At 40.6% G+C, this 13,297-nt stretch overlaps 1 protein-coding gene across 1 annotated transcript in view; it reads right to left on the reverse strand.

Annotated features, from left to right (window-relative positions):
• The window catches only part of COL9A1 (collagen type IX alpha 1 chain), a 68,721-nt gene extending 55,975 nt beyond the window's left edge, over positions 1–12,746 (reverse strand). Inside the window, exons 1-3 of the mRNA XM_044421446.1 lie at positions 12,647–12,746; positions 12,155–12,287; positions 6,478–6,874 (exon numbers count right to left, since the gene is read on the reverse strand). Coding sequence (XP_044277381.1) covers positions 6,478–6,874; positions 12,155–12,287; positions 12,647–12,746 — 630 coding nt within the window. The remainder of the gene's footprint in view (positions 1–6,477; positions 6,875–12,154; positions 12,288–12,646) is intronic.
• Between the last annotated feature and the right edge of the window lie 551 nt (positions 12,747–13,297).

The following is a 13,297-nucleotide window of genomic DNA, read 5'->3' on the forward strand; positions in this document are numbered from 1 at the left end:
TCCCGTCCCGGCAATTGGCCTACGGGCTGCGAGTTTGAGACCCCTGATCTATGTAGTCCTTTACACAAAGTCATTCCTAACTTTTACTCATTTCTGGCTGCTCAGAAAAACAAAAGCTTCTCCTAGTAAGGCAGCTGTACAGGGGCAACATATTTATTTCTGAAAAGACCATTCCAGAATCCTTGGCATTGCTTTCCTTTGAAGAACTAGGATTTGAACCTAGAACTCTTACAAACAGGCCCTCACTTAAATCCAACTTCTGTTGCTTATTCTAAGAAAAAAGAGTTGGTGTGGGGCAGAGTGGGTCCCCTCCTATGAACACTTATTGATTCTCTTTCTACCAAAACAATGAATAAAGGAGGCTGAACTGTCAGTGGGATGAATGAAATGCAAAAAGAAAAAGAACTAAAAAATAATGATTCTGCAGGCTTGGTTCCTGTGCATTCTAGAAAGCTTCTTAGGCATGGCTTTCCGAGATTTCACACACTGGTTAAGCATCTTCTGTGGTGCTTCCATGAAATTTCCAAGTAACCTCTTAGTTCTATGTCTCTATGATGTTTAGAAAGGTTTTATTTGGTTGTCTATGCTGATGGAAAATGTCAGAGCTGTACCAAAGCACTTTGGACTGTGATGGTAATGGTGATGATGATATGATGATGATGATGAGTATAATATTCTGAATGGTGTATCTGTTACATCATGGTGCAATATTACAAAGCACATCTTGGAGAAGAGGGCAATTTATGTTCTTAAAGCATATTTCTTGTGTATGCTACAAAATCACAATGTTATGTTTTAAAATATTGCATTAGCTGAGGTCACAATAAAGAGATGCCCTGGACATGGTAGATCTGTAGGCATTTTTCTTAAAACCCGGCAGTGATGGGGCCATGTAAATCTCTCTGGGAATGGATTTCCAAAGGTTTGTAGAGCCACCACCAAGAAAGCTCTGTCCCTAGTCCCTGCCAGCCTAGCAGCTCTTGCTGTGGCCCAGACAGTAAGGCCTCTGCTACTGATGCTAGTTGTTGAGCAGGCTTATATTGGTGTTAACATGGTTCCAAACAATTTATGGTTTAAGGGCCAAATCTTGCATCTTGAATTGAGCCCAGGCAGCTCAAGTAAACTATACAGAATAGGAGCAGTATGATTCAAATGCTCAGCTCCCACAGGCATTTGAGTTGGCACATTCTATCCCATCTGCAGTTTACAAACTGTCTTCAAGGGCAACCCCATGTAGAACAGACTATCTTAAGCTAACCTGGCTGCACCCAAGATCTGTGTCACTGCACCTAGGTTAATGTTCTAAAGATAAGGCTGCAGCTCCTAGTCCTGCCAGGTAAAAACCATGCCTGGCAGCCAGAACCAACTGTGCTTCCACAGACAGCACTGAGTCCAGGAGCAAGCCTAGACCACCTGCCTAAGTCCTTCAGCAGGAGTGTGATGCATTCAGAACCAGCAATTTACTCCGCATGTTCTGTAGTTTCTAGATTTCTAGCATTTAGTGCTTTTCCACACCAGGCTGTTAGTTGGCTATCTCTACTTTCAGTGTTGCCTCAGTGTTCTTTTCTTGCTTTTCTGCTACATAACCTCAATGTGGCCAGGTGGTATAGCAGAATGGCACAAATACACTAGAAGAAAAGGAACTTGCTTTCACTTTCACAATCAGATGCTTGATTTTCCTCAATCTCAAAAATTCATTGGAAGTGCTGGTTCCATACAGAAGCAAAGGGTCACGCCATCATTCAAGGAACCCATAAACAAGCATGAATAAGGAATGCGGAGTGCATAATAAAGGCCTCATGTTTGTTTGTTTATGCCAAAGTCTCTCTGGGTGCTCACAGCACAAAATAGAAATACAAATAAAAATAAATAACAGTAACAACCAATCAAGTAGTATACCATACTAGGAATGCCAAAACAGTGGCAAAGTACAGAATGTTTGTTGATGGGTGAAAGAATGAGAACAGTAAGTTACATGTGATACATGACGGTCAAAAGCAGGGCCCAGTCAGATCATTAAGACCAAGACCGAAAATCACTTTATTCATTTATTAGATTTTTCACCTGCCCAATTAGCTACACTAAATGCTACACACTAGCTACACTCTTGTTAATGCTAACCAGGATTTGCTCTTAACCAAAGTCTGGAAAGCTGGTTTAAAAACTGGTTTAAGCTTCCAGTCTGGTTTAACAGCGGGCCTTGGTTGTTGATCATCAGAGTTAAGTGCTAAGTTGCAGTAAACAAAGTTAGTGTTCCCTCTGACAGCATATCTCACATGCATAATCTGATGGCAAATTATTTGGAATTGCTTTTGAAGACAATAGGACTTACTTCCAAGTATGTATTTTAAGGATTAGGGTGTTAGATATAACCAACGTTCCTATATATCATTGAATCTAATTTGAAATTCTCCTCTTTACTTTCAGAAATCTTCAGACAGGCAAGCAATCAAACCAATGCGTGCCCTTGCTTTCTATGCCTATATTATAAGATTATAATTGTGTGGAATAAGCAATTTAACATGGATTACTTTATGATGTCTAGGATCTCTTTAATTCCATTTTTATATAGTCTGCTGCAAAAGAAGCCACCTCGCCATTTATTAATTTATTTTTAAATTAGTGCTGACACCTATTTTGGATAGGAGAGCTGAACCAATATTGCAGTAAAATCAACAAAGACTCCTGTGGCACCTAAAAGACTAACAGTTTGATTACAGCATGAGTTTTCACGGAACAGAGCTCACTTCATCTGATGCATGATCTTGATATCTGTGTTTTCTGATGAGCTGCTCTGCAAAAGACAGCGGACTAGTGCAAACATGATGCAGCCCATCTCTTAACCATGGACGAGGTCTTGGACTCAGGCTAGGCTTTTTTGTGCTTGCTACCCGTGGCTCCCCTCCATGAGGTGGTGTAGCTAGAGGTGGATGACCCTGGGGCCATCTGAAGAGCAGCAGGTAATGAAAGCATCAGATGCAAATCCCCTGATATGTCTATGGTCACGATGGTGCTATGATTAATGAGCTACAAAAGTTCAACCCATTTTTGTTTTGTTCAACCAAGATTGGCAGCCAAGTAGTGTACCAACTAGAAAGGCCAAAACAGTGGCAAAGCATGGAATGCTGGTTGATGGGTGAAGGAATGAGAATAGTTAGTTACATGTGATACATGACAGTCGAAAGCAGGGCCCAGTCAGACCATTGAGATAAAGACTGAAAATCACTTTATTTATTTATTTATTTATTTATTTATTTATTTATTTATTAGGGGTTTTTTTGCCTGCCCCATTAGCCAGACTTGTTAATGCTAACCAGGATTTGCTCTTAACCAAAGTCTGGAAAAGTGGCTTAAAAACTGGTTAAGTTTCCAGTCTGGTTTAACAGCAAGCCCTAGTTGTTGATCATAAGAATTAAGTATCAATGTGAAGTCTGGATGAAATTATGATAGGTTTGGTATGGATGCCAGAAAGGAGAGAAAAGGGGGAAAAGGAATCTGCATTCTCATGGGCCTAACCACTGTTTCATAAATCAATAAAGGGACAGTGGCTAGCACAGTGTTATGAAGCACTGAAAAAGGAAGTCTTTGCCATATTCATTTTTGTACATTTGGGTAATGTGCAAAGGAAACACACTCGCACTCCTTCTCCTCAGCAAGATGTAGACCTGCTCTGGATGTGGTGAAAGCTCTTGAAGCTCACAGTGAAGAAGATGCGTGTTTCCAAAATTTGCCCATTACTCTTCCAATCTTTCCTTACAGCATATGACACTTCCCCAAGAGAGCAATGGGCTTTACTGTGGCAACTCTAATGGCCTGCATACTTACTTTCTGATTTCTTTGAAAGGAATGAGACTTGTTTCCAACTGAGGACTGTTTCATATTTGAGTATCTCCAGAAAGTTTGAGGGGGAACTTTTTTCCCACAGCCCATGAATACCACAGGACCTCAAGCTTATTCTCAGCTATGCAAAATATGTACATAGCATCCATGCTATTGAGTGGGGGGAATGGAAAGTTCGTCCCTTATATATTAGAGGAAACATCACAGGTTTGTGGAGAATAAAGATGTGTACCTGCTTCTCCCTCCCCCATAGAAACACACCATGCTTAGGATCTGAAGGTTCAACATGCAAAGCACCCTTGGGCTTAACTGGTTAGATTGCCATGACTGCTCAGTTCATGGGTTTCTTCTACAGTTCTTGCACTGTGGACGATCTGGCCACTGTCCTTCCTTTCTGTAGAGATTTGTGCTCTCTAGAATGGATGTCAGTGTTTTCAAGTAAGCGGGTTAGTACAAACCCCTCCTGGATGCACAGCTTAGTGCGGTGAGGGGAATTAAGAGTGTCCAAGAAGCCACGAGCAATGCCACCAGGAGGCCATGCTCTCTCACGAGGCTGGTCTCCTAGCAGGGTTGCCCAGGGCAGAATGGGCAAAGCTGGGATACAGACTAAGACGCATCCACCCTCTTCAAGACTACTAGTCACTGAAGCAGTAGAGAGTTGATCTCTCTAATGGTGATGGGGTGGAAAAACTCCCGAGGGGCAGCTATGGGGCAGCAGAGGCAGTTGCAGGAGACACTGGTGGAGGATCTTTTGCAGACAGTGGCACGAGCTAATTCTGGTTAGTACTGCATGGAAGAAGGCCATGGTCAACCACTTCTGAATATTTGCGACCTTTAAAATCCTATTGATGAAACAATCCCAAATGAAACAAGAGTTAGTACCAGAAGATGAGCCTCCCAAGTCAGAAGGCTCTCAGCCAGCTACTGGGGAAGAGCAAGGGACAAGTACAAACGGTGCTGTCACTAATGCTGCTGCTAGATCAAAGCCCAAAGGAATGCTAGTAGCCGACATGCACAGAGACAAAAGGGAAGCCTGATGTCCTAGGATACATAAAGTTGGAACATGGAACATAAGAAGTATGAATCAAGGCAAACTGGAAACCATAAAGCAAGAAATGGAATGGTTAACCATCACAGTACTTGATTAGGGTTAGAGATAACGTGGAATGGGATTTTTCGTCATACAGAAAGTGTTTTACTCCAGGAATTACAAATTCAAAAGAAACAGAGTGACTCTAACATTGCAGCAAGATGTAGCCCAGGCAGTAATGCAAAGTCCAACCAAACCATGTTAATTGGAATTCTCAGAAAACCTATCAATATAACCACCTATGAAGAAGAAGAAACAACTTTGATGCAAGCGAGTGATAGCACACCAAAACATGACAGGCTGATAATCTCGAAAACAGAAAACAAAGAAGAATCAAATGCTGTGGGAGAATGTTGCCAAATTCATACAATTCCATGAAGCCAGCCATCTTCTTATTGCAAATATTTCAACCATCTAGTTTTGTTCCGGCTTGTAATTTCTTTCAACTATTCAAAAGCCTTCATTAGAAAATACCCCTCAGCTTCCTCACATTGAAGAGTCAGGACACACTAATGCCTCCTCGAATTCCAATCAAAGAGGTCCTATCCTTTCACCTTCAGTATTTTTCCTTGCTTCACCTCCTGCACCGCATAGCCAAGTTATGCATGAAACACCTCAACTGGGCTGTGCAGAAAATGGAGCTGAGAATTACCTTTCTGCTTTGCTTGAACAGTTCTGCCCAAGCTGAGTAGCGAACTGAGATTGGCTCTGGTATGTCTAAACTGGAATCTCATTGAGAGCAGTGAATTCAGGAGCCTATCTGCTCTTTCACTAACTGAATTAAGCAGAGTAAGGAACATTTACTTTGCCTGTTTGTTGAATCAACACAAGCACAACCGTCTGTTCAAAGTTACGTAGATCTAGGTATTACTTTTATTAACTATTTATTCAATAGTGGCCAGCGTCACATTAATTTAAGAGAACTGCATACTTTTTTAATTCTTTTATAAGAGAATACCACCAATAGTGACTTGCAGCAATTATGAGTGTGAGAGTTCTAGTACCATGCCTTTTAGGATAGTGCAGCTTCTACCCTGAAATTTTGGAGTGAAGTAAGCTAGAGCTGAAATAAAACAAACACTCTTTTCAAAGGCCAGCCTGCATACATCAGTTGGACTTTTTAAATCTAATTGACAGCACCATTAATTTTGATAAGCTGCTTAGCTATAATGCAGTTCAAAGTTGGTCATGTTCTTTTCTATTTTGTAAAAACCTGATGGCTTTTAATTATGCTTTTTAATTAGCTGATGACATGTATTAAAAACCTTCAATAGACCCAACTATTTTAGTCTGGTATACTAAATAATCTTTAGTTTTCAGAACTGTTTTTTCCCTCTGTACTGTCTGGATGATTTTCATAAGATTCAGTAAAAGCAAATTTCCAGGATATATGGTTGTAAGGAGGTTTCTGTTCAAAGAATGTTAAGATATAGTAGGCATTGTTTCTCTAACATGTCACTGATCCAACAAAACACATTACGACACCTCAGCTGCACTCCTCAAAAAATCAAGAGGAAAAACAAGCACTTTGTAAAAGGAACACTTACCGGAACTGAAATCTGAGGATTAGTTTTCAGTTTTCCCAGCATGGTGAAGCCATCAACATTCATCTTTCCTTTTGGCTTTATGGTTAAAGTTTGTATCTTAGTACAGTCAACATAAAGAGTGACCCCACTCCTATTGATGCCAACCATAACCTTATGCCACTGGGAATCAAACAGATTTGGCAGATCCAAAAATGTTGCTGTCTGGAGATTTCCATCAGCTCCTTTATATGAATATTCAACAGACTTGGCTTGTCCATTAAAGCTCAGCCCAACTTGTTCTTTTCCAGAGGAGTCCAAAACCTGCCAAATGCTCCAGTATTTCTGCAGTGTACTTCCAGCCATCCGAAAAGTCGTAAGAATGGAATATTCGTCAGGTAATCCATTAGGATACAAAGACCTATACAGGATGAAAATAAAGCAGACTAGCTAGGTTTGGCATTGGGATAAATGGTCACCAGAGAGGGGCTGGGGGGATGACAAGGAACCAACTGTGCTGTGACCCAATCTGAGTCCTTTTACTGGCCAGAGAAACTTTAACTCAACAGTTTAGTCTCTCCTATGTCACAAATAACTCAAGACAAAACTTCACACTTATGACCTTTCAGCCAGTAACAAAATAGAGCTGTACACTAAACTAAAGCAACCCTCCATAACAGGCCTACTTAGACAACTGTGATGGTATTTACACTTGCCCTGCATTTTATACAATTGTTGAATGTAAAGTCATGGCCAACATTCAGTGTTACTCTATGGATTTTCAGATTGTTTCTTCAATCTCACTTTGGTAACTCCAAATGCTTCTAGGGGAGTCCCTGTTTAAGGGGTTTTTTTTAATGTTCCACTTCCTGCTTCCTCTATCAGTTTTAATTGGATTTTATCCAACAGCTTGGGAGCTGAGGACTTCCTTCCTCTCCCCAAATGCACCACAGCAGCCTTGACACTTTATGGTTTTAGAAGTTTGGCCAAAATCATCTTGCTTTGGTAGGATTTGAGCCCAAAAAGTTTCTCTTTGCTTCAGCCGATTGATTTTATTTTTATGCCACCTCCACAATAGCTGAAATTGTCTGGACAGTTTACAAAGATTAAGACCTTAAAATATATTATAATTATTTTAATCATACAATATAAACTTAATAACAACAGTATGCTCTGTTTTATACTAACTGATAGGTATAAAGATGTGGAATGAGTACTACATATCCATTTTATTTTTAACAATTGTAATATTTTTGTTTTGTTTTTCCTTTCTTTAATGATGCAGTTTGGTTGTTTTTGCATTGCATAATAAAAACAACACAAATTTTAAAAGCATTATACAAACCACATACCTACAAACACATAAATGGCAGAACATGGAAAAACACTTATATATCTAAAGCACTATTAAATAATTAGCAGCAGGGAAAATCCATGAATTCATTCTTTTCTCTGTGCCCTCACTTTCAGCTTTTGGTCTTATGACCTGCTATTACAGCCGTGTTAATCTGCAGTAAGGTGATCCTGTCCATCCCAGAAGCCTGTGCGACTGATTCAAACCAGATTGGCTTCTGGTGCAGCGCTGTGACTGCTGTTTTGCATAAACTAATCTGATCTGAATCCTGCACAGTAAATGCACACAATGACCTTGCCCACAGCAGCAGGGCTGGAAATTAACACAGATGGCTTCTCATTTTGAAATGGTTGTGTGAAGAAGCTCTTGATTTCATTTTCTGAGAAATCCCACTTCCTTCTGTTGATCAGTAAAATAGCATTCACGCTGTATAGAATCATGTTATATAATTTGATCATCACATATAATGATAAAAAACTCACTTTGTGTTATTTATTGGGAAGAGGAAAAATTGCTGAAACAAAACAGATAATCCCCTAATTGCATTAGCTTCCAAGATTTCCTTGGAAATATGCAAACTGGAACTGCTGAATAGTAATGAACATGTTCTTAACTTCATAAAGGAATCTTGCCAAAAGTATGCTAACATTTGCATGCTAAAATTTGTTAAGCTTAGTACTGATTTTGTAATTGCAAATATAAGTTTGTTATTCATTAGAATATGTCTAACAGATCATGCCAAAATAAACTATACTTGGTTAAATATATATACGAGGAATAGTGTGGGATTTTATAATTAGCACAGACATCAAATCCTCCTTGCCCACTTATCCTCTTTTTTGTAATTCGCCTAAACTATCCTTCAAAAGCACTCTTAAAAAACAATTCCATATGCTTACTAATCCTAAATATCCAAGAAAAGTTATCATCGATAGCATCAAGTTAAGCCCTCCCACTGAAGGAACAGCTTCTCAGAGGAAAGGGAGGGGAACAATTCCCTTTCTCTATGTCCCCTCCTGGTGATATCAGCACCAGCTCTGGGAGGTTGGTGAACCCTCTAGAGGTATTTTTTCCCACATTAATCACTGTTTTACTACCCTGGGAGGAAAAATTTATTGACAACCAAGACCCAGGGTACTCAATCATTTGGAAAACATCATTCTCCTCTTAAAGGATGCAGAACATCTAGCATGTTGTAACTGGGCTCTCAGTAGAAAATCTTCCACTACCAAAAGAAGACAGTTTACAGATATATAAAGATGCAACCATTTGAGTGGCAATCTAAAAATATGAATCTTGGTGCAATCTAAAAATATGAATGCTTATTAGATGGCTTTACTACTGTGTAATGGTACACAGGATTTTAGCTTAATTACTCATTGTTTGATCCATAGAATATTTCTAATAGGATCTTTATTTTGAGAATGCTAAGAACAGGGGCATCCACTGCCCCCCAAAATTGAGCAGCATTAAATTTACAGGTTATGTTATTCTTACTTTGCATTGATTTAGCAATAAAAAGGCTACATGCTCTATGAAGATTACATAACATTAAAAAAAATCAGTCTTCCTAGAAGCAAAGGCCCCTTGCAAAATCTTAACCCAACAAAGTATCATCCTCGTCATGCTAAAGGGAACACCACATGTTCACTAGTTACAGAATAGATTTGTGACAGGAATGTGTGTGCAAAACTACTTTTCTCCTAAATAATTCTGGTCCTGGTATAACATCCAAACTAGCCGACATTTCCCCACTGCCACCAGTAATTAATGAGGCTTTAGGGGGAAAATCTCTTCAGGATTAAGTTACTCAGAAGAAGCTAGAAAGATCCGCTGCAATCTTACTGTCAGTCTAGGGGGATTTTGTTTGCTCTTTCTGAATGTGCATGAAATCTAGATTATCAATCCCTTTCACATAGAAACTGAGTAAATGGTAATAGTTCACTGCATACCTTCATGTTCAGCAGGATTTGGTACAGATACTGGGTTGAAAGCAGAGTCAGCCATAATACCTGGGACTGCAGAAACTCAGATTTGAGGGCCAAATCCATCCATCTTCCCTAGGGTCCCAATGTGGCCTCCAAGTGTTCCCCAGATGGCCATGCCTCATTCCCCTGCCCGCTCCTTCCCCCAGTCTCCAACTGTTTCATGGCTTCCTGCTTTTTCTGCAGCCTCCCCTCCTCCATTCTAAAAGGCTGAAATTCTTAGTTACCAGCAGTAAGAACCTTATACTAAAATATGCTGGCATTTTAGCTCTGCCTCTTTTCCTTTGGCCCCACGCACCAATGGAATGCAGCCCCCGAGAGCTTCTACAAAATGGAAATTGATCCTAGGGCTGAGAGGCTCATTCCCCTTGGTCTCCGTGGAGGATGACTAAGTCTGGATCAAGCCTATTTTTTCTCCATGTAATGCAAGTTCAAATCTACTATAGCTTCCATATACCTACTCTATAAAGTTCTGATAAATAATGCAGAAGAGGGATCATATGGACAGTGATGAAAGCGACACCATGCAAAAACAAACTATGAGCGTGGCAAGCATACTGTAACTTCCAGAAGAGAATCTATTATTTGTTTGTTTACTTTTTATTTATTTAAAACTTTTATAGCTTTTAGGAGAGCATCGTACTTGTAAATAGATTTGTCTTCCTTCTTACACCTGCTTTTTCAGCAGCATCCTTGAGCTTAGGTTTTATCTCATGCTATCCATTCTACAATATTTCCAGGTAACTTTTGCACCTCCTCTAATGTTCAGGGAGGGGAATTTAGATGATTGCATTAATTAGCACAACACCTTGATGCCTTTAAAACCAAACTTCACAGCACCACCCCCTCATCAACACTGACTCTCCCCAAACAAGGAAAGAGGAGTCAGTTGTGCCCAGTAGCACATATTGTAATGAGATGACAAATCAATCTGCCTATGCCCTTGTAGAAATCTGTAATAGCAGACTACCTGCCTGGTTTTTCAGCACTGGTTTTGGTGAACAGCACTGCTGTAACCTGTTATAGCCACCAGGTGGCAATAGGTCCCATCATCAATTTTACACTGTACACTCCCAAGAAAAGACAGTGCCTCCTTCCAAGCATACACAGACAAATTACAGGAAAGTGCACACATCTCCTGCATAATAGCTGGCTGCCCTTGTGCCCTAAACTAATATGAAAAATAATTACATGCTTCATGTATGAGTAAGAGATAGTGCAGAGCAGTGCGGTAGAACAGCTTTATTAGCACGATTCTGGAGCAGTGGTATTGCTCACAGTCAGGTGAGGCAAGCTGCATTAAAACCGGCTTCCACCTCATCCTAGGTGGCCTCTGCAAGTCACCCACTGGCTGAACACCCACAATGGATTTGTTCACCCAGAATGGATGCCTGTAAACATACGCTCTGCTAAGCCTGACTAAGCCACAGTACCAAGTCCCCTCTCCGGCTCACACGGTATTCAGATGGCAGCAGGACTGTTTCGAAGTTCCACACGGTCTGGAATGTGCAGAGGGTATGGAGTGACAAGAACAGCAGAGCAATGGGTGGAACAAGCATGGCTTGCCCCATCCTTCTTCTCGTAGGTTCCTTGTGTCCACAGGAGGGGAAATGGGGTTACACACTGCTTTGCTCTGGCCTTCTCTTAATCAGATGGCTGTTGTTCCTGTTTTGGTTGCTGTTTTCATTGCTGTTTTGTCACTTGTGCTTAACTGTGCTGTTATCATTCTGAGGTTGTTTTTGTTTTATTTTGCTATATGTCATATACCTTGAGTGCACTTTTGCCCTGAAAAGCCACCAAGAACTATAATAAAGAAATATGTGGGGATGTGCCTACAGACAAACATAAGGTATCCCACATAAAGGGCAGTATTTGTTTTAGAGGATCCTAAGAGCTGATTGATGCCTAGAGGAACTTTATTCCTTTGCAGTGAGCTTTCACACAATTACTTGCAGCTGAACGTGTTAACTTCCTCCACTGAGCTATCCCATGCTAGAGATGGTTGGCTGGATGTGCTTCTATCCCTCCTTATGGCTGTTCAACTCATGCAAGTTGCAGGCTTTGACCATGCATGTGCAAATGCACCCTCAATTTTATCCCGTAACAACAGGCAAAGGGCTAATTGGGGAAGAACATTTAGGGCAGTTTGCACAAGCTCTTCGTAATGCATGCAGGATGCTACTTAAATCAAATGTATAGCAGCTACCGCATATAAAAAATTGGTGGCTTTGCCCAGAGGTATAAGAGAACCTTGTAGAAATAGAAGCTAGTTTTACCCTTGCATAATGGTTTCCCAGATAAAAAATCAGAGAGTTGTCCATTTAAGCAAAGAAATAATAAACAAAGCAGCTGTGCAGGTTACCTGGTTGGAATCCTGAAGTCCGCATTTGTGCCTAATTTGTAAGCAACTTGTAAGTCTGTGGAGCCCACCACACGCTGGATAATGCCTGTGGAAGCAGCTTTCTCAAGCTGGAACTGTGAAATCAGATCATACCCTAAAAGAACAGATATGTGCATTTGAAAAATGTTTCAATGGAGAAATTATCCAGCTAAATAAGATTAGATTGTTCTTCCCTGCTTTGTTCTCTTTTCTGATACAAGTCCTGTTGCTTTTAAAACTCATTTTCCCCACTGTTTTAAAGTGAAATATTTAGCTCATTCTTTTGGATTTTAAACAATGCTTGCAAGTTATGATTGACAGGAAGTGTCTGTGTGTGCATTAATAAATAGTTTATTTATTAAACATTTTTCAACCAGCTGTGATTTCTCAAAATAAGGAGGCAGTCCTCAAAAGGGTTTTCCCAAAATGGTTAATTTAAAAGAAGCGTGCATATGGAGGATTGCATATACTTGCCTGGTAGGTCATCTTGGCCAATCCTGGTTGGTGGGCAGAGGTCAGCGTTGGTGTCTGAACTGAACGTAACTGGAAACCCTGCAAGGCACATTGGATGCATTATCTCTGTGCGTTGTGCTGCTGGATGGTATGTGACCATGAGCCATTTCCTGAAAGATGAGCTCCGAGAACTGAATGACACTTTCGCCCAAGCAAATTTTTTAAGGACAGAAATAGGCAATTCTGGAAGATCCAGGGAATATGTTTGCCAATTGGACTCTCCTGGGTTCTTTTACTACCATTGCTAAGGCAGGGGTCAAATTCAGTGGCAGCAAAACAAACACAGTCAATTTGCTGTCAATTTTGAGCGGTAATCCACTATGAAAGGCAAAAATGGCTACATTTATCTTGAAATTCAGCAGAAATCTAACAAGTCCTTTTGCCAGCACAAATTTGGTGGCATGGTAGCAGGGCCACACGAGGGGATGATGGGGCCTGCATGTGGCCCACAGGCCATGGGCTGTCCACTGATTTATGATCAGAGCATAAATTCTCAGGGGCAGATATAACATGAAGTCACAACAGCAAAACAGGCCGAACCCTGGGACAAGGGAGGGCCATGGACCAAGACCAGCAGGATTCTCCCCCCACATCCACACAGGCCAGACGATG

This window comes from Varanus komodoensis, unplaced genomic scaffold (genome assembly GCF_004798865.1).
Source record: "Varanus komodoensis strain SLA01 unplaced genomic scaffold, ASM479886v1 scaffold12, whole genome shotgun sequence".
NCBI lineage: Eukaryota > Metazoa > Chordata > Lepidosauria > Squamata > Varanidae > Varanus > Varanus komodoensis.